The 19,453-nt window shown below is 38.5% G+C and overlaps 1 protein-coding gene across 6 annotated transcripts in view; it reads right to left on the bottom strand.

The window, feature by feature from the left end:
* ARB2A (ARB2 cotranscriptional regulator A) overlaps positions 1-19,453 on the bottom strand; it is a 214,163-nt gene that overhangs the window by 177,408 nt on the left and 17,302 nt on the right. For all 6 annotated transcript variants that reach the window (XM_079995707.1, XM_079995706.1, XM_079995708.1 and 3 more), the window contains 2 exons: positions 14,710-14,775; positions 6,029-6,220 (listed from right to left, as the gene is read on the bottom strand). In XM_079995707.1, coding sequence (XP_079851833.1) covers positions 6,029-6,220; positions 14,710-14,775 — 258 coding nt within the window. The remainder of the gene's footprint in view (positions 1-6,028; positions 6,221-14,709; positions 14,776-19,453) is intronic.

Below are 19,453 nucleotides of genomic sequence, written 5' to 3'. Positions count from 1 at the left end.
TGTTTGGAGGCATTTAAATAACCTCCTGAATTTGAAAACCGCAAGCTTCATACCATATGCAGAAGTATGTAAATCTTTTATTTTAAACATGCTACTAGATATTTCAAAAATAATATATGAAAACAGCCTAAATTTGGCTTCTTATTTTCCCTGACTCCAAGCCCTTGCCTCCAACTGCTACAGATTCCATTTGACCTTTATCCGCATGGGTATGTTAAATGTAGATATGTAAAACTGACTAAATGCTAGTGAAAAATTAATTTTTATTTATTCTATATATTTTGTTTAGTTGAATGCTGCTGTATCTACAGGAAGGGGAAAGAGGTGGGTTTACTGGCCATAGGAAGAACCATGAGTTGTGACAGTTACTTTATTGTTAAAAAGAAGATACACAGATTTCTGCAGCTAAAAGACAGTAAAAACAGATTAATTCTTAAGAGCTACATTAAATTTAAACTAAAGTTAAAGGTTAAGAAACAAAAGAAATGTAAAGACCTTCCCTGTCTCTAATCTTTTTATTCTTAACCAATACCACTCAAGAATCTTCAACTAATTATTATGTTTTATTGACGGCATCTTTCCCTGGGGAGGTTATTTAAAAAGTTTAACCCCTGAGCAAGTCATGGCTTTTCCTCCCTTTGAAAGTGTCAAGTGCATTGATTATAACTGCAGGAAGTGTTACCTTCTACCCAGAGATTCTCACCCTGCACAATCTTAAACACTGTATCCCTCCCAAAACAGCTTTGATTCAGCAATTCAGGGCTCTTCAGCTGATATTAAAGGCAGAAGCACCACAGAAAAGGGATCAGCAGTTAAAATGAAATACAAAGCGGGGGAGGGACACAGATCTTGGATATGGTAGCACAAAGCTGGAGAAAAGCAGATTTTAAAAAAGACATCAGAGAGACTAAAAAAGAACAATATGACAGAAATTAAACATGATTTTTATGCATGGCTTCGAAGCATTTAAACTCATCTCAACCGCCATTGAAATTCTGATCATACCCAAACCCCAAGGCTTTTGACATACTTTCATAAATCCACACCTCCTCTCTCTCTTGTCTAATCTCCAGAGTCACTGTGAGGTATCCCACAAGTTAAAGTGGTAAAAATGCTGAATTCTAATATCCATATGAACCCACAGAAAATACCACTTAATTGTCAAAATGAAAAACAGACACAAGAAACATAAAATACTGTAAATATTCACTAGGTGGCATTTTCCAGTGCTTAATGGTTAACAGAAAAATGCACCTTTCAAAATACATATATATCTAGCAAGATTTAATAGTAATTTCTCTAGCTTAATGGAGAAAGTTGCAACAAAATAATGCTGCAGATATTATATGACCATAATAATGATTTATCAGGACACAAAGAAAACACCACCATACATTTTAATTCATTTTGTGATCTTCAGAATTAAAATTCTTAGAACGCTATTAGAATTCAGAAGTAAACAGCCACTGAGATGAGGTTTATACACAACTACGCATGAATCATAGAAACAGTGCCCAAACTTCCACAAAGTAATTGGATTTTCAGAACTGCAAGTGGGTTTATTCCAATTCAGTTATGACAGGGCCAGAAGGTAATGATACATCTGCCATGATGCAACAAGCAGACCTGTCTTCTGTCAAGAGTTGAAATCATAAAGGAATAAGCTGTCGTTAACAACCTCTCTCCAAACACTAGAGCTGTCATCTCATTGTTTTCCTTTGCTGGCATGGGGGCTAGGGTGGGCTTATATAGCCTGTCATTCAATATTACTCCAAGCATTTAACCTTCCCTCTCAATCTTCTTTAAGCAATCTTTGACTGAACTTAGACAAATTTATGACTAATTACCTACTTATAAAGTTTCTGTATAAAATTCATTTGGATATAAATCCATTCAATCAGAATTTAACAGGCACTATGTATTGCGAATAAATATATAACTACCACACATTTTTTAAAAGGAAATAAAACATATACAGTGGTACCTTGGTTTATGAACTTAATCCGTTTCGGAAGTCTGTTCTTAAACCAAAGCGTTCTTAAACCAAGGCGTGCTTTCCCATAGCAGCGGGGGACTCAATTTATAAATGGAACACACTCAACAAGAAGCGAAACATGTTCTTATTCCAAGGCAAAGTTCACAAACTAAAACAGCTACTTCCGGGTTTGCAGCGTTCTTAATCCAAGTTGTTCATAAACTAAGCTGTTCTTAAACAAAGGTACCACTGTATGTCTATGCTCTCAGTTTTTCCTATTTTTGTATATGTATGTTTGGGATAAGGAAGAACTTTTTTTTTTCATTCAGTATCTTATTAAACAGGGACGCAGGTGGCGCTGTGGGTTAAAGCCTCAGCGCCTAGGGCTTGCCGATCGAAAGGTCGGCGGTTCGAATCCCTGCGGCGGGGTGCGCTCCCGCTGCTCGGTCCCAGCGCCTGCCAACCTAGCAGTTCGAAAGCACCTCCAGGTGCAAGTAGATAAATAGGGACCGCTTACCAGCGGGAAGGTAAACGGCGTTTCCGTGTGCGGCTCTGGCTCGCCAGAGCAGCGATGTCACGCTGGCCACGTGACCCGGAAGTGTCTCCGGACAGCGCTGGCCCCTGGCCTCTTAAGTGAGATGGGCGCACAACCCCAGAGTCTGTCAAGACTGGCCCGTACGGGCAGGGGTACCTTTACCTTTTATCTTATTAAACATATTTTCAAAACTGTTATCATGCCCAGCTTAATCATATAAAACTTAACGACAAAAATCCAGAGTTGTTTCAGGCGGGCACAAGAGCTAGCGTATGCAAGTAAGTATTTTTTACTTTTTATCTTACCTCTCACTTCTAAAAGTCCCCTCAGTTAAAACAACAGCAACAACCCATACAGCACCAGGAAATTAAGAGACATACTAATAGAGAAGCATGGGCACAAAACCTTATTGGATAGGGAACTAATTGTGTAGTTCTTGGATTTGGACTCTCAGCCAAAGTGTGAAAATACATGCTAAATGCTTGCTGCAACAAACAGTATATACAATGTTTCAGGACGTTGACTGCATGAGGCATATTTTATTGCATTGGGGACAATATGGTCAAGCTAGGTAACTACTGATTAAGCCACTATTGGCAAATCGGCCGGGTCAATCTGAAGCCTACTATATCAAATATCTCCTGGACGTTAAGTCCAATGATATCACAATGGCCGTGGCAAAGTTTCCCTCAGTAATCATACAAATCGAAGATCAGCATACCCATGACTAAACAAATAACGCTCGGTCTTCCTTTCCTGGGGGGGTTGTCTGTATGAATCTGTATTTTATTCTGAATCCATGTTATGGGTGGTTGGACCACAATAAAGATTATTATTAAATAAGATATACCTCTTTAAGAATCCACCAGAACGACCAATTCCTGGCTCTGAAGCCAAATACACTTCAAACCTACAAGGCTTTCTGAGAGCAGGGAAGTTTTCACAAGCCCTTCCCAAATCTATGGACCCGAATCAGACACTGAAATGAATACTTCTACCATACATACATGAAATGCATGTACATATGGATAATTAAGAGCTTTTATTTGCACATATCCAATCTAGAGATGGATCTAGTAGCCCACCAGAGAGTGTATATTGGAGACTTGCAGAAGAATAGGAATAATTTTACCTTGCCTGTTAAACACTTTTTGGATGGGAATGAGAAACAGTGCTGAAACGAGTTATTGGCACAGAAATGGAAGCAGGAAGAACTACCGACGATAGAGGAATGGCAGATGAAACTGATGGACTATGCAGAATTGGATAAGATGACAGGGAGAATTCGAAACCAGCGGGACCAGAAATTCTTGAAAGACTGGAGTAAATATATGAGTTATCTGAAAGACAATTGTAACCAACCGATTATGCTTGTAGGACTACAAGAAGTTTTGTAAGGAGAACTGTATGAAATATTGCAGAAAAGATTTATGAGAATGGAATTTAAGTTATGGATTATTAAAAGTAATAGTTAGGATAACAAATGTAAGATTAAGAGATGAGGTTTGAAAATCATTAGACACGGTTGATGGAAGTCTCAGGCTAAAATAGCCAAAATGTTGTATAAGATGAGATGTTCTGTTCTGTTCTGTTTGGAAAATATATGTAAAAACTAATAAAAATGTATATTTTTTAAAAAGAGAAAACAGTGCTGAAACAATTCTCCCCATTTCTGCACTTTTTAAATTCCCTGATCCAGCAATAGACCCTTCCCCAGCTGAATAAAGCATAGACCTTAAATGGCTAACCTGTGACCCTCCAGATGTTGTTGAACTCCAACTCCCATCAGCCATAGCCAGCATGGCCAATGGTTAGGTATTAGGAATTGTAGTCCAACAACACCTGGAGGGCACCATGTTAGCTGCCCCAAAATTAGAATGATGAAGAAGTTAGAATTTTATCTAAAGCAGACCTTTAGTATTTATTACTTGGAGGAAAAAAATGGCAGAACTCTGAAACCTTCACTTTCAACCCCACTGAAGTTGTTTACGTTCAGCTCACAATAATACTAACCCCCTAACAATGACTCTGTTTTAAAACAGTTTCTGTAAAAATGAAAATTGGCCTGCATTCCGCCCCCCCCCCCCCCCGTTCAAGGCTTTGAACCATATTTGAAGGCAGGTTTCACGCAAAACAGAAAAAGATGTGTAATTTATAAATTTATAAAAACTACTCATGGTTTATCATAACCAGAAGCATCAGAAAGTCTTAAAATGAAGACATTCACCGCTTAACCTTTGAATGAAAAACACAGCTTAAATCCAACCTGAGTGCACTTTTTCATAGGACCCCCCCCCAAAAAAAAAAATCCCAGCAGACTGCCACTTGGTGACAACACAGAAATGAGCTCTCTCAGTGGTAGCACTCACCCTTTGGAATGCCTTTCAATAGGTGGTTCAGGAGGTGAAGACAGTAACCAGTTACAAATGCTTCTTAAAGATTTCCTGGACTCTGATTTCTAATTCCTAAACTATTTTTTTTCTTTTTGAGCACTGCTCAGTTTTACATATTTTTGTTCTGCGTTTAATCAACTTTTAAATAATTGTTATATTTTTATATGAAATTCTATTTTTTTCCCCTAATGTTTTATATAAAGCACTTAAGAAATTTATTTTCATATTAAGCATTTTATAAATAAATAAATGGGATAGAAATGAGTAAATAAATCCTATGTGGTTTTTTTAAAGCAAAAAATGAACAGAAGCAGGTAAGTCCCTTCTTCTGACACACCATGGACGGCTATTTTGGGACATTTTATCACCCACCAAGACACATTAGAATTCTGCTTGGGGCTGAAAAGGTTACTGTAAAACTGTCTGTGTCAGTTTCTTAGTTTCGATTAAAAAATTAACGTATTGGGTAAAATGTTTCCAATGTGTTTTTTCTCCTGACATAAGCCACATGACTTTCTTTGGGACATTATTACTGCTGCAAGATACATTGGAAGACAGTGGGGGGGGGAGAGATTACCTATGTCACGCTCCCTTTTTTTGTTTTCATGGGAGTATTCCTCTGTGGGTGTGTTAAAAGCTCACACAGCATTGTGAAACACTGGAGCACGTTTTGTGTTAAGAATCTGACTTAGTCCAACTAATTTTAATAGGTCCATTTGTATGCTTCATAGAACATCTCTTTCTATAAGGGTACAAGTTCAAATGCCTTCTAGGATCAACTTCCTGTAATAATAGACAGAACAATTTGTGCTTCAGATGGAGATAAGGAAAACTTCAAGCTGATGAAATTCAACTGAAAATGTCAGTAGTTTTAAAAAGATTTTTGGATTGATTTATCTTCTCCAAAGACCACACGGCAGTTCCTATAACAGTATTCAATGTAAGTAAACAACAACTGTTTCCTCAAATAAAAGGATTATTATGCAAAAGTTTTAGAAATCTAAAGAAAATTGGCAGTTATATACAAGTTTGATGTACATTAAAAAAACAAAATCTCATAATATTATGAAAAATTGTTGAGTATAAAAAACAAACTTATTTCAAAAGGCCAAATAAATATCCTACCTCAATAGCTCTTTTAATGTATGGAATCTGAGTGCCACTGTCCAGATCTTCATTTATAATAAGCCTTCTTGCCCACTGTCCTGCTCGAACAACACCGCTACCGTGAATTAAAACCATCAGTTTGTCTGGATTTGTCATTGCATCCTCACTCATAAAGATAAAACTCCGGGGTTCACCTTCCACGGCATCTACCTAAAATGAAAACAGTGTGTTTATTAGCAGCTTATTGAATTATATAGCTTACATCAATAAATCTATTCAGACTATCCAACAGCTGCAACTAGCAATTAAATGCTTAGTTAGACCTGGAGTCTGGAAAATAAGTTGCCTACTATATGTCCTCAGTATTCATTACAGGTAGGTAGCCGTGTTGGTCTGTCGTAGTAGAAAGAAAATTTAAAAAAATTCCTTCCAGTAGCACCTTAGAGACCAACTAAGTTTGTTATTGGTATGAGCTTTCATGTGCACGCACACTTCTTCAGATACACCAGTATTCATTGTTAGCAGATCCACTCACAAAGGTGTTAATGCATACTGGCAGAGCAAACCCTACAGGTGGGATTCACCTAATGAGTTCTATCAGTGGAAGCCAGGAATGAAGACTTCTGATGGTACAATAGTGCTTCCTCCCCCTCCTCCCCACATACCCCTAAAGTGGGTTGAGGGGGGTCGGGAGACCCCCAAAACAGCACACAGTGGGTGTGGGTGTTTCTGTCTGGCAAGCTGAAATGCTTGTACAGATGGAACGTTCATCATAGTACAACACTGATTTCCACCCTAAGTGCTCAAATTGTAAGCACTCCCAGTATATTTTCCTCTTTGTATGTTTTTAAAAATTATGTATGCATCCTAGGCTTTCAGAAAAGGAATACAGAGTGATATTTTTAATCTCACAACAGCCTGTGAGGTAGATTAGATGATGACTTGTCCAAGGTCGACAAACAATGACAAACAGAGCAGTTCATAGTTGAGCAGGGACTACAAACTAAAAGTCGCTTTGTGCTAACAATACCAAAGAACAAACAATTAAATTCAAAATGCCACAGAAGTCACAAACGCAGTTCCACCAACAGTACAGAATGTCACAATTGCCTCACATAAGATGGGCAGCCTATCTGCATAAAGTTGATAAGGTCATACCCTGGGTATTACCCTGCCCACTTCTGGCAGTAATCTGTCCACACCATCACAGATATCTGCTTAAAAAATACAGTCTGAATGGGTAATCACAAGTTTTATTACTCTAGTGGACAATCCCTGCTTGGAGATCAGTAATTGCACCCCATTGGTCCTGTTAAACTTATCTGTAGCCCTTGCTGGTTTATCATGAGGTGTTGGCGACTCAACTATAGAATTGCTCAAGTGGCTCCACTTGTTTATGTCAGGAAGGTCACAGATGCTGATATGTCATCTTCACTCTCTCATGGAGTTTTGTAGGATTATATCTTTTATTCCCTCCTTTGACACCTCTAGGCAAGATTACATGTAATAAGCCCTATTTTTTTTTAAAAAAAAATCTTGCTCAGATCCTACCATTTGAAGACTAGATATGTGTGAGCCAACTGAAACTCTGGTCTTGTAACTTAGGGTTGATCAGAACATACATTAGCACACATGGGTTATAGCGTCTGGCTACCCAGTTGCACCCCTATCTGGGCAGGGATAGCTTAACTTCTGTCATCTATGCTCTGATAACCTCTGCTGGAAACTTCAGTCAGTGCAGAATTCAACATCCAGGTTGCCTACCAGGGCAAGATGGTTTGAGCATATAATGCCAATCCTGGCCTGACTGCACTGGCTGCCAATTAGTTTCTGGGCCCAATTCAAACAGCTGATATTGACCAATAAAGCCTTAAATGGCTCAGGCCCACAATACCTCAAGGGCTGCCTTTCCTCATATGAACCAACTCAGACCTGTGATCATCAACTGAGGCCCTTCTTCATGTGCCTCCTCCATGAGATGGCAGGAGGGCAGCAACGTGAGAATGGACCTTTTCTGTGGTGGCTCCTCACTTATGGAATGTTAGTCTTAGGGAGGCCGGCCAGGTGCCTTCGTTACAAATATTTAAGTGCCAGGCAAAGACATGGACCTTTTCTGTGGTGGCTGCTCACTTATGGAATGTTAGTCTCAGTGAGGCCCGTTACAAATATTTAGGTGCCAGGCCTCTGGCTAATTAAACAATGTACAGTCTTTTAAACTGTGCGTAGTGGGGTTATTGTTATTGTTTGCTACTATGATCTGTGTTTTTGTTTGTTTGCATCTCCCTCTCAAAAACATCCTGTGATGCACATAATGAGTGAGTGACTTGCTCACAGGCACCAGTGAACTTCACAAGTAAGTGTGGATTTTGAATCCTGCTCTCCTGACTCTGCTCACCGTATCACACTCTCTCAAGTGTGAGGTATAAGCCCAGTAAACCACCATATATTTGCTACATAATACACCATAATTCATCACTTCCAGATGTACGTACATGTTTGTGTGTGCGTGCGTGTACTCACTGGAGCCTTAGTTCTTGCATTGCTAAGAATATCTCATTAATGCTAATGGGTATTAAAGCACCAGCACCTCCAAAACAGCTCAAGCAATCAATGCAAAATGTTGGCATTTGGCAAAATGCTCATATTTAAAGCATTGTTAAGAATGGATTACAGTACTGAATAGGTTATTTCCTTTAAGCAGTAAAAATAATAATAATGCACCACTGTTGTCCAAATAAGTGTTCAGAAGTACACAAGTATCTAGTTTCCAGCATGGGGACATGTTAGATCCACAGTTATTATCTGGGCCAGTCTGGCCAAATTAGAAACTCCAGTTTCAATTATGTATACTACATTCTACGTGGAATTGCCCTTTAAGACAGTCCAGAAACTTCAGCTGTCCAGAATGAAGTCAACAGAATTCTGTCAGGGGGTAGATCACAGCACATTACTCTGATCATTTACCAACATGGGTAACTGGCAATTTATTTTCAGGCTCAGCTCAATAGGTTGGCTCCAATAAGAATTTGCCTGGGAACTCCCATTTCCCTACAGAGGTTTTCAGTGTTCCTTTTTCAAGCTACTTCAAGAGTGTATGAGATCGCTCTGGGAGGCAAGGGGTGGCGGTGGTGGTTTCCCAACTGTAGTGCTCAGATTATGGAAAGGTTTGCCTAGGAAGATTTGCTTGGTGCCTGGCACTGCCTGACTTTTTGACAGACACCTTTATTTGAGTGAGCCTTCTTCTGACTTGCCTTCATTGATGTTTCAATTGCTTTTTAATGTTTCATTGTTTGTTTATATTTATCATTTCATAGTTTCTATCTGTCCTTGTTTCACTGTGAGCTGCACTGAATATACTGTGCTGTAGAGAGGCAATTTAGAAATTATTTAAATAAATCAATAAGCTACGAGCAGGGTATAATGGGAAGGCAGCAGCATTTTCAACATGTCAAACTATAGTGAGAATACAGAGGATGAAGAATCCTGATTCTGAGGCAGAAGTTCCCATTGGGCCAAGATAAGGACTGTTTGAGCGGACTGGTGACAGTTCACAGAAGAAATCGGAGGAAATGCTGTTCTTCTGATGGTGATCAAAAACATCAGGGTCCCAGTGCCAGCAATTGTAAAACAAAGGGAAAAAAAGGGTCTCACACTGCTATGAAGTAAAGTAATGGCCTTTCCATAGCTCTTAACACTAGTTCTGAAGAGTTTCCCTACAAACAGCCTGCAAGACTGGTTACCTATGTGTGAGACTATATATACAGCATCAATTCATAACTGGGTACATAGCTCCAACTTGGAAAGTTGTTCTAAGTACACCTAAGGGCATGGGCAGAATGAAGCCCCTAAGAACTTGCTTATATTATGCGTTGCCACTGTCCCATTATTTCCAATATACAGTACTACAGCTTTAGGTAGACCATGGTATATGTAACGATCAGCTTTATCTGCAAAATTTCCCTGGGCTTTTATAATACATCTGTGAAGTTTCCCCCCTTTGGTCACTTCTCCTGGGGATTGTTCTCAAACATCAGCCAGTGTTTTTCATTGTAGATGCATGGGGAATTTAGTTCTGGTTACTTCTCACAGCAGGCTACTGAATGCTTGTGTGTAAAAAATCCAGACTATGATCTGTCAAGGCAATTGATGAGAAAAAGATACTACAAAGTCAGATAAATATAATGTAAGACTAAACTTTCAGCAAATGTAGCTCAACTGATTTAGAAACCATGTCTGCCATTGATCTGAGACATTAAATTATCTTGTGTTTCAGTTCATACGATCCAAATTATTTGCAAAAAAATAAGGTAAATTAGAGTGTGAATTCCCTGAACTGCAAGTGTTAATATTACTCTTTATTCCATCTTCAATTCAAAGTGTGTTTGGTTTGGTTGTTAGAAACAAACACATATTTCTCATCCAAGAGTAGCACTCAGACCAATCTCTTATTCATACTTATAAAGGTAAAGGGCCCCTGACAGTTAAGTCCAGTCGCGGACAACTTTGGGGTTGTGGAGCTCATCTTGCTTTACTGGCTGAGGGAGCCGGCGTACAGCTTCCAGGTCATGTGGCTAGCATGACTAAGCCGCTTCTGGCAAACCAGAGCAGCGCACGGAAATGCCATTTACCTTCCCGCCGGAGAGGTACCTATTTATCTACTTGCACTGCGTGCTTTCGAACTGCTAGGTTGGCAGGAGCAGGGACTGAGCAATGGGAGCTCACCCCGTCGCAGGGATTCAAACCGCTGGCCTTCTGATCAGCTCTGTGATTTAACCCCATGCGCCACCCGCGTCTCCATTCATACGTATATTGCAGCTGATTTAGGTTTTGGTAATGGAAGATTTGGTTAGTTTGTTTAGAAATGCCATTTGTTTGTCTTTTTGTTTGTTTAATTTCATTTAAATCTCAGCCTTTTCTCCAAGGAGCTCAAGGCAGGGTACATAGTTCTTGCCCTATTATGAGCAAATTTTACTCTCTTTCTCTCAATAACTACTGCTACAGAACCATTTCCAATATTCTTGGGAGCATGGGCAAGAGGAAAACAAAGTTATGCATTATAAAATACTCAGTTTACATATCTAAATATGGACTAGCCATCATATGTTTACCATTCACATTTGGAATCAACCTTTACCAGCTTAATCTTAATTCCATTTGGAAACATTTCTTCAAGCCGATTTGTCTTCAAACTGCTGTAATTCATTAAATGAAGCTTTCACTAAAGGATACACATAAAAAGGTCACACCGATGTCCAATCACACTTTATTGACAAGTCAACCTAGTATACCATTTATTTCTCATCACACTGAAAATGTACAAAGCAATTTGTATCTTGACAATTCACTGTTTATATCTGCTTCCACTTTTTCCAAAAGATTACATAATTACATTTATGGTCTAGGATTCTTTTTTTATTATATCAATCTATGTTAGTACTGCTCTTCGTATATAAAGCTTCCAATATTACTTTTTTGACCCAGGAGTATTAATTCATCTTAATGCATACTGACTTTTTATTGGAGAGGACTACTTTCCTACTTTGCACTCATATTTTTACTAAGTGGACATTCCTTATTACATACTTCCAAGGAAGCCTCCAGTAAAAACACAGAATAAACACAATATAAACACAAGATCTTCGAACAATAAAATAGCATAAAACAACTCAGCTGCAGCCAATATAGTAATTTTTAAATGACCTCACTAATCCTTAACGATTTGGTGCAATGAAAACATCTCTATGCATTAAAAAATGCAACAGGGCCAGCCCTAAAACCTTTCTTTTAAAATAAGTTCCATAATGTTGGTATCACTGCAAAGGCCTTGTGCTTTGTCCCTACTGATCTTACAAGTGCAAAAAAGCATGGTTTAGAACAAAGCATTCCCTGAAGATCCTCAGACACTGAGAGGGCTATACTGTAGAGCAGGGACGTCGAACTTACAAGAGACTGCGATCTACTCACATGATTAAAATCTGGCAGTGATCTACCCCCTTTTTTAGGGAAATATGTCCTGTTTTTTTTGGGGGGGGGGTTCAGTTCAATGTTGTTGAGCATCTTTTAGGGAGGAAATATTTGTTCATTTAGGCGCTTAGGTCAAATAAATAAAATAAGGCGCTCATCAAGAGATCGCTAATGAGACCGTCAGCCTTGCTGCAAAAACTCAGACTTTAGCTCTAGTGATCAAGGGGCAAGGGGGTGGGGCTGGATGGAGGAGCCAGTGATCTACCATGATCTACCAAAACCTCCCAGGGATCGACCTGTTAGACACCCTTGCTGTAGAGAAAACACTCAACAAATGCAGCCCCACATAAAGTGCCCACAATAGTGGGCAGACTAATGTTCTTTGCGAAGTCAAAACTATTCTGCTCAGATTACTCTTGATTGCAAGAGTATAATCAAGTAAGTATAATCCCATCTAGATTATACTAGTGGTGAAGGACTTCTGGGAAAGGAAATGGTGGTATTAGCTGTCTATCTGTCAGCTCTCTGCTAAGAGAAGATAATTTTGTGGTGACTGCTAATAGTCAGATAGATGGTCTGACTATTAAATCACTCTGGAAATAAGGGTGATCAGGGAGAAACCTCAAATGCATTGATCAAGACCATTATCTGTGATCTGTGTCTAGGGGCTTAGACGGGAACTAGAATGAGCTAGCAAGATGAGGCACCAACATCGCACCCAAATATGGAAAACTGTTTGAAACTCAAGAATTTTCAAAAAACCACTTGTGAAATGCACACGATTTTGCAATTTATGAAAAAGGTTTGGTATTACATGGAATGCAGACGAGTCCTTGTGCAAGTTTAAACTAAGCCAGTAACTCAATGAAAATCTTAAATTTATCCAACAACAACAATTTGGTTTCTAACCATCTTTCAACAATAATAATTTGATTTATTACCAGCCCTTCACCACAAGGTCCCAGGGAGCGTCACAAGATTTTAAGAGGCAAAAAAGCACATTAAAAAGTTTTAAATAAATTACCATCACAGGAATAGGGAGGGTGGTTCCCAAATATATTTCAAGTGTGAAAAGCCATAGTAAAGAGGTGTGTCTTCAGTGTATGGCAAAAACTAGGTAATAAAGGTGCCCGAAGCCCAAAATAATGTGGGGAGGGAATTCTACAACCTAGAGGCTGCCACAGAGAATGCCCTCTCCCAGGACACTAGTTCCTGAACTTCTGCCAATCTTAATACTCAATATGGTCTGTAGGACAGGATGCCACAGAGAATGCCCTCTCCCAGGACACTAGTTCCTGAACTTCTGCCAATCTTAATACTCAATATGGTCTGTAGGACAGGATGCTGTTTTTCAGGACAATGAGACATCACTGACATACGTGAGACTCTCAGGAAGTGAAAAGAGGGATAAAATAAATAATAATGTGGAAAGGGGGATTCAAAGTGAAAATAATAATTTATGTTTAAATTTAAATTTATATCAATCAGATATAAATGCTGATGAGGAGGATTGTTCATTTTCTGTCCATGTGTCAACCATAGTTTATTTGTTAATCTCTCAAGCAGGGCTGCTTCCCAAACTGTTTTGTACCAATTGTTTATGTCGTGCCAGCAAGTTCTTTCCAGTATCTGTTTATATTGTGTCTTGTAGCTTGTAATAAATGCCTTATTAATTCTATATTATATAAATCCAGATTGTTGTCTTGAGGTATATTTAATAAAGCTAATTCTGGTTTGACTTCCAATTGCTATTTTGTTCATTTTATTAATTTCTTAGAAAAGCAAATCTCAGAAATGCTGGATTTTTGTACATTCCCACCACATGTGGAGATGATTACCAGATGTGGGACAGCCCCTCCAGCAACATGGTGAGCTGCCAGGAGGGATCACTGCCAATTTCCTAGGGATTAGGTGCCACCTATATATGAATTTTCCGGTTAATTTTCTATCGCTTGCTGAAATAAACTTAAGGTGCCAACTATCTTTAAGGGCTAAGATAACTGAAGAATTCAGATGTTAAAAGGTCCATGTATATATATCCCAGGATCAATCCAAAAGACAGATCCGAATGACTGATGGCCACTTTAAGCATTTGGCATCATGGAAACATTACACATTAAGAGTATGATCTATAGCTTTTAGATCAGGCTTCAGAAGTAACATGCAACCTGGCATACATGCATAGAAAATTTGCATAATTTCTATTATCCTCCCTCCTCTCTCAGAACAAACTAGCGGGTAAAACTGAGGAAATAATGAAGGCATCTATGTACACATCTAGTCAAGCAAACTATTTCTGTAATTTAAGACTACACCCCAGTTACTCTGTGAATGTATTTTTAAAAAAATCTTTCTTTCCTATCTTTCTCCCAAGTAGTACAGGACAGCATACTCCCCGTTATAAAATTTTATCCTCACAACAACCCTGTAAGGTAGGTTTAACTGACACTATAATTGTCTCATGGTTACCCAAGAAGTTTCAAAACCATTTCAAACCTGAGTTTGTTTGTTTTTATATTAAAAAAGCCCACCTAGATTTCTTCAGTATAGGCCCATCTACATCACACAAGATAATAACAAAATAGGATGTGTCTGAACTGTTCCTAATGCACACACATGATATTTACAACTCACAGGACAGGAAAAACTATGAAATAAAATAAATTATAATTCCTCAGATTGTATTATTGCTATTTCCCAAGATGCTGAAAAAAATCAGGGTATATTTAACTTACCGGTATGTATACTTTTTTCAAATGGCATTCTTCTTCCAGCAGTTCATATACATATTTGGTGATGATCTACAAGAGAACACAGTCATATAAAGCTCATATAAGTTGCTCTTTCAAAAATTACAAATTTAAAAAGACAGAAAGCTTGCTTCCCTATGCAAAATATATATATTTTGTCTAGACATAGAGTATAACTTTCTGGGATTTCACATTGTGTTGTTGTGTAAATTATTAGCCTGGAAATTAATGATAAAGACCATTTCATATATAATACATACCCAGAGATACAAGAATAGCATTTGCTAAGAACTACTTTCAAATCAGCTTCAATAAGCAACTCTCCTAAAACAATCTCCCTTTGTCACTGCACATCCAGTTCATGAGCCACACTGACAGCAGATCTTTATTCACCCTTTATTCACTGAACAGAGAAGGAACAGGTCAAAGGTGGCCTAAACAGAAAAAGAGATCTACCCTGCCTTCTCTTGGTGGAAGGGGGAGAATGACTGACTTTGTATTTTCTGAGGAGAGCACAAGATGAAGTTAAGCAAGCTCTTTTGAAGATTTGTTAAGAAGTTTGCTTCGGTCACAAATATCCAAATTTACAGAACACATATGATACTTCATATTATAAGCCATTACTGCATTTTTCAAAAAACAACAAACTGAAAAAGTATAAGATGAATATTGTAGATGACGAACTCCTGAATTAGTTTGAGCACTACCTTGAGAGACTGTAAGCAAATGCAGAAGATAAAAATGTTCCAATATGCATATGACTAGATTTTGTTCATGGAAACAGAAGCTAGCATATGAAGTTCAAGAAATCCACTTTGGCTACCTTTCTAAGCACATTTTATTAGAATTGTTCCATTAAAATTACTGAGAATCACACCTAAGAAGCCCAGGATCAGCTTTTATATGCAAGATGTACAGAACAAAACTGAATTCCCAGATAATATCTATAATATACCCAATATAGGATTCCAAATGCCTTAAATGGAGATCTCTTAAATCTAGGTCACTAAATCTAATTATCACATAGATAAGGTCCTTAATCTATGGAGGAAAATATAGTGAAAGAATTATGGACCAGTGAAAACCGTAAGATTTTCTTTTTAAAAAACCCCACTTACTTTAAATTTGCAAAGGGAACCTAAACAAATCAAGTTCCTAAGTAATTACAATTGAAAATTAAATCAAGGGCATCAAATCCAAACACAGTACACTCCTCAGGTGTTATACCAAGACAGCTGAACTTTTAAAGCACTATCATTTGAAAAAGAAAAGAAAAAGATTAGATTTTCCTAGCACCAGCTCACAAGCCCCAATTATTATTATTATTTTCATTTATGAATCACATTCCATGAGTAATTTACAATATCCTGAAGCAATTTGCAATACCGCTGTCCCAATGGGGGTGACCAAGTAAACTAGTGGGCTAAGTTCCAGATCAAGGTGACAAATTGCTACCCTACAGACATTTCTACACACATTTCTTTGAAGAAAAAAATGCATGTTCAGGATTACAGCCCAAGAATATATAACAAGCCATTGTTACCTTTTGCAAATAATTGATGCAAATTAGATTGCAAAAGCTTCACAGTATTAGTAGACAGATCAGTCTTTCAGTCTCTACAGCAAATCTGAACAAGAATTTGACTGTGAGCAGTGAGTTGATTTAAGACATGTTTATCCCAAAGCAGCATGTTAGAAACATGCAACCGATGTAATTTTACCCCTAGGGCCTAACTGTTTATGGTTCACTGAAATCATCTTTCACTTTCTGGGAACGGCAAAGCAGTTATATTTCTACAGTTTCATAAGTTGAGAGTGAAGAGTCACTGAAGCGAACACAACAATAATAAAGTGCTCAAAATAATGTTTGTGGAAACTGCACACAAAATGGTATCTACCTTGTGGTGGAAGGAAAAAAACAGTTCTGGTTGCCTCACCTCAAATGGGATATTGTGGAGTTAGAAAAGGTTTAGAAAAGGCTACCCAAATGATAAAGGGGATGGAGCAACTCCTCTCTGATGAAAGGCTGAAGGATTTGGGACTTTTTAGTTTAGAGAAAAGGTGAGTAAGAGGTGACATGACAGAAACTTATAAAATTATGCATGGCATAGAGAAAGTGGATAGTGAAAAGTTTTTCTCCCTCTTAAACCACTAGAATTTGTGAACCGATAATGAAGCTGAATTTTGAAAGATTCAGGAGAGATAAAATAATAAAACTATGACAGCGCATAGTTAAACTACAGAACTAGTTTCTGCAGGAAGCAGTAGTGTCCACCAACTTGGAAGATTTTTAAAAAGGGTTAGACACATTCACAGAGGCTATCAATGGCTACTAGCCATGATAGCTATAGCCTACATCCATTGTCAGAGGTGATATGCCTCTAAATGCTAATTGCTTGGAATTATAGGTGAACAGAGGACTATTGCACTCATATCCTGCCTGCAGGTTCCCCATAGGCATCAGGTTTGCCACTGTCAGAACATGATGCTGTGCTAGAGGGGCCACTGGCCTGATCTAAGAAGTCACTTCAGTGCTGCTAATGCAACAAAAACAATGCAGGGGGCAGCAGTTACAAGCTACTGGTCTCTGCAGCCACAGCAGGTGATGTGATTCTCCAGCGGTTTGAATTCACCCCTGGAGGTGCACTCCACTGTCTCCCAAGACAGAAGGATGCTAACTCTATCCTAAAGGATCAAAACAAGTTAAAAGAACAACTTCACCAACACAGAATAAACCATTCATCAAATTCACTGAGGTTTATCCACCCTCTCCTGGCATAAGCCTGACACCCAAAGGTCAGCTAAAACGCATAGTGTTGAATCCAAAGTACCATTACGTCACTGTCCTGTCAGTGGAAGGATTTCCTCTAATACAATGGGAATTCTGCCCTCTTCCTTTCCCACACACCCTAAGCATCTTATAGGGGTTCCAGCAATGCTTTGGAGCAGATGTGGGGAGTGTGTGGTGCACCTATAGGGAAAGGTGAGGGGGGAGTCCTGTTGCACAAGCAGAAATCCTTGCACTAACAGGATACATTAGTTGAATACTGTTGAAAGGTACCCTGCACAATTAGGCAGCAGCCACCTCTACTATCCAAGTCTGATATATAGATGTTATAATTTAGAGAACTTTCTATGGATCTAAGAGATTTTAATTAGGCATGTGATCAGTACAGTATGTTAGAAGTAAACTGCTTTGAGCCCCTAATGTGGTCATTAACCCAATTAGATTTAAAGCTTCAGCATGATATAGACTATAATAATAAAATACTTAAGTATTTTCTCCTTTGGGAAGAGGGGTGGGACCTAAACTGAATGTAGCAGAAGTAGCACAGGTATAAACACAAATATGCTTTTTCAATGCTTAAAAACAAAACAAATGAATTTATGGCATACAACTGTCAACTCGTTATTTTTTCTACTTTACTCTGTCAGTGTGTGGTACTTGGCAAAAATGCAGAATGAGTATCATTAGACTGCCCTGCGCCAGTCTCAAGTGGTAAAGCTGACCTAAGGCTTGATACTGCTGTTGCTCTATGCTTGGGTTGAATGAGCTTTATTTTGACTCTGAAATGACAAACCTGCCAGTAAGTAACAAGAAGAGATGCTAAAGAAGCTTTTGACATACAACACTTGGACTCAGTCTTACTATGCACTGTGGCCAATGAAAATCTATCCTAAAATATCTTAAAATATGGTTTAACATAGGCTTTTCTCAACTAATCATAGATAATGTTATCTATGGTTTGTCCAGGTTCAAACAACATAGCATTCTGCAGTTACTGTAATCTAAAATAGAAGCAAAACTTTTGAAACTCTTCTTTGTGACAACACCAAAGGCGGAGGGCAGACCCTAAACGTGTCCCTATTTTCCAGGGCCAGTCTTGGATTTACAGAAGCCATCCCAGTTTCTGATTTGATCCCACTTTTCCTTAGGACATCCCTATTTTCATCGGAGAAGTGTTGGTGGGTATGGGAGGGAAGGCTCACTGCAGCTCATTCTTCTAACACAAAACTATGGGTTTGTATTGCATTCAAACCTTTCCTGTGTACTATTATTGAGATTGCCATACGTTCCCTCATGCCATTTTAATCTCACTGGCCGCTGTTTTGTTGAGTTAGTGAAATATAAAGCATGGTGATGCTAAGATATCCCTGGCCTAGAGTGGGGAGAAAAGCTGAAATGGGGATGCTTCTTTTCAGTGACAGTCTCTTGTTTTTCCTAATGTGTAGTTCTACCCTCAACCATCTCACTCAAGGTGATCAAAAATGCTCTTATCTTACAAGCAGTACTATCAAGATATTTTATGCAAACATATTCTACAATATCATCTTAATTGGATCCAGTATATTTTATTTCTGTCAGGCCTCCTTATATAGTAACTATTTTGAAAAAATAGACGTCAAACAGTACAAGAACCCTAGCAGAGCTTTGGGTAGCCAAACTCAAGCACACTCTTTCCTTCCAACCACTCCGTCACCCCCATTCCACAGCTAGCTCTGTACCATCTGCAGCCAGATGCCTCTGCTCCCAGGCAATCCTAGAGCTATGTAAGCTTCAGCTGCCGCTACAGCAATAGTGCCTTATTTAAATTGTTAATTTTTTAGCAAGCTACTAAATTATGCTGAATAATACATAACAGAGTTTGAAACCTGTAGTTTTGAAAATCTTATAGTTCACTCACATGCTAACAAATTTAATGAGATAAACAAGAGGCACATCCATACT

This window comes from Podarcis cretensis, assembly GCF_951804945.1.
Source record: "Podarcis cretensis genome assembly, chromosome: 11".
Taxonomy (NCBI): Eukaryota; Metazoa; Chordata; class Lepidosauria; order Squamata; family Lacertidae; genus Podarcis; species Podarcis cretensis.
Note: the sequence above shows the minus strand (reverse complement) of the source record. Positions and strands in the feature narration are given on the sequence as shown.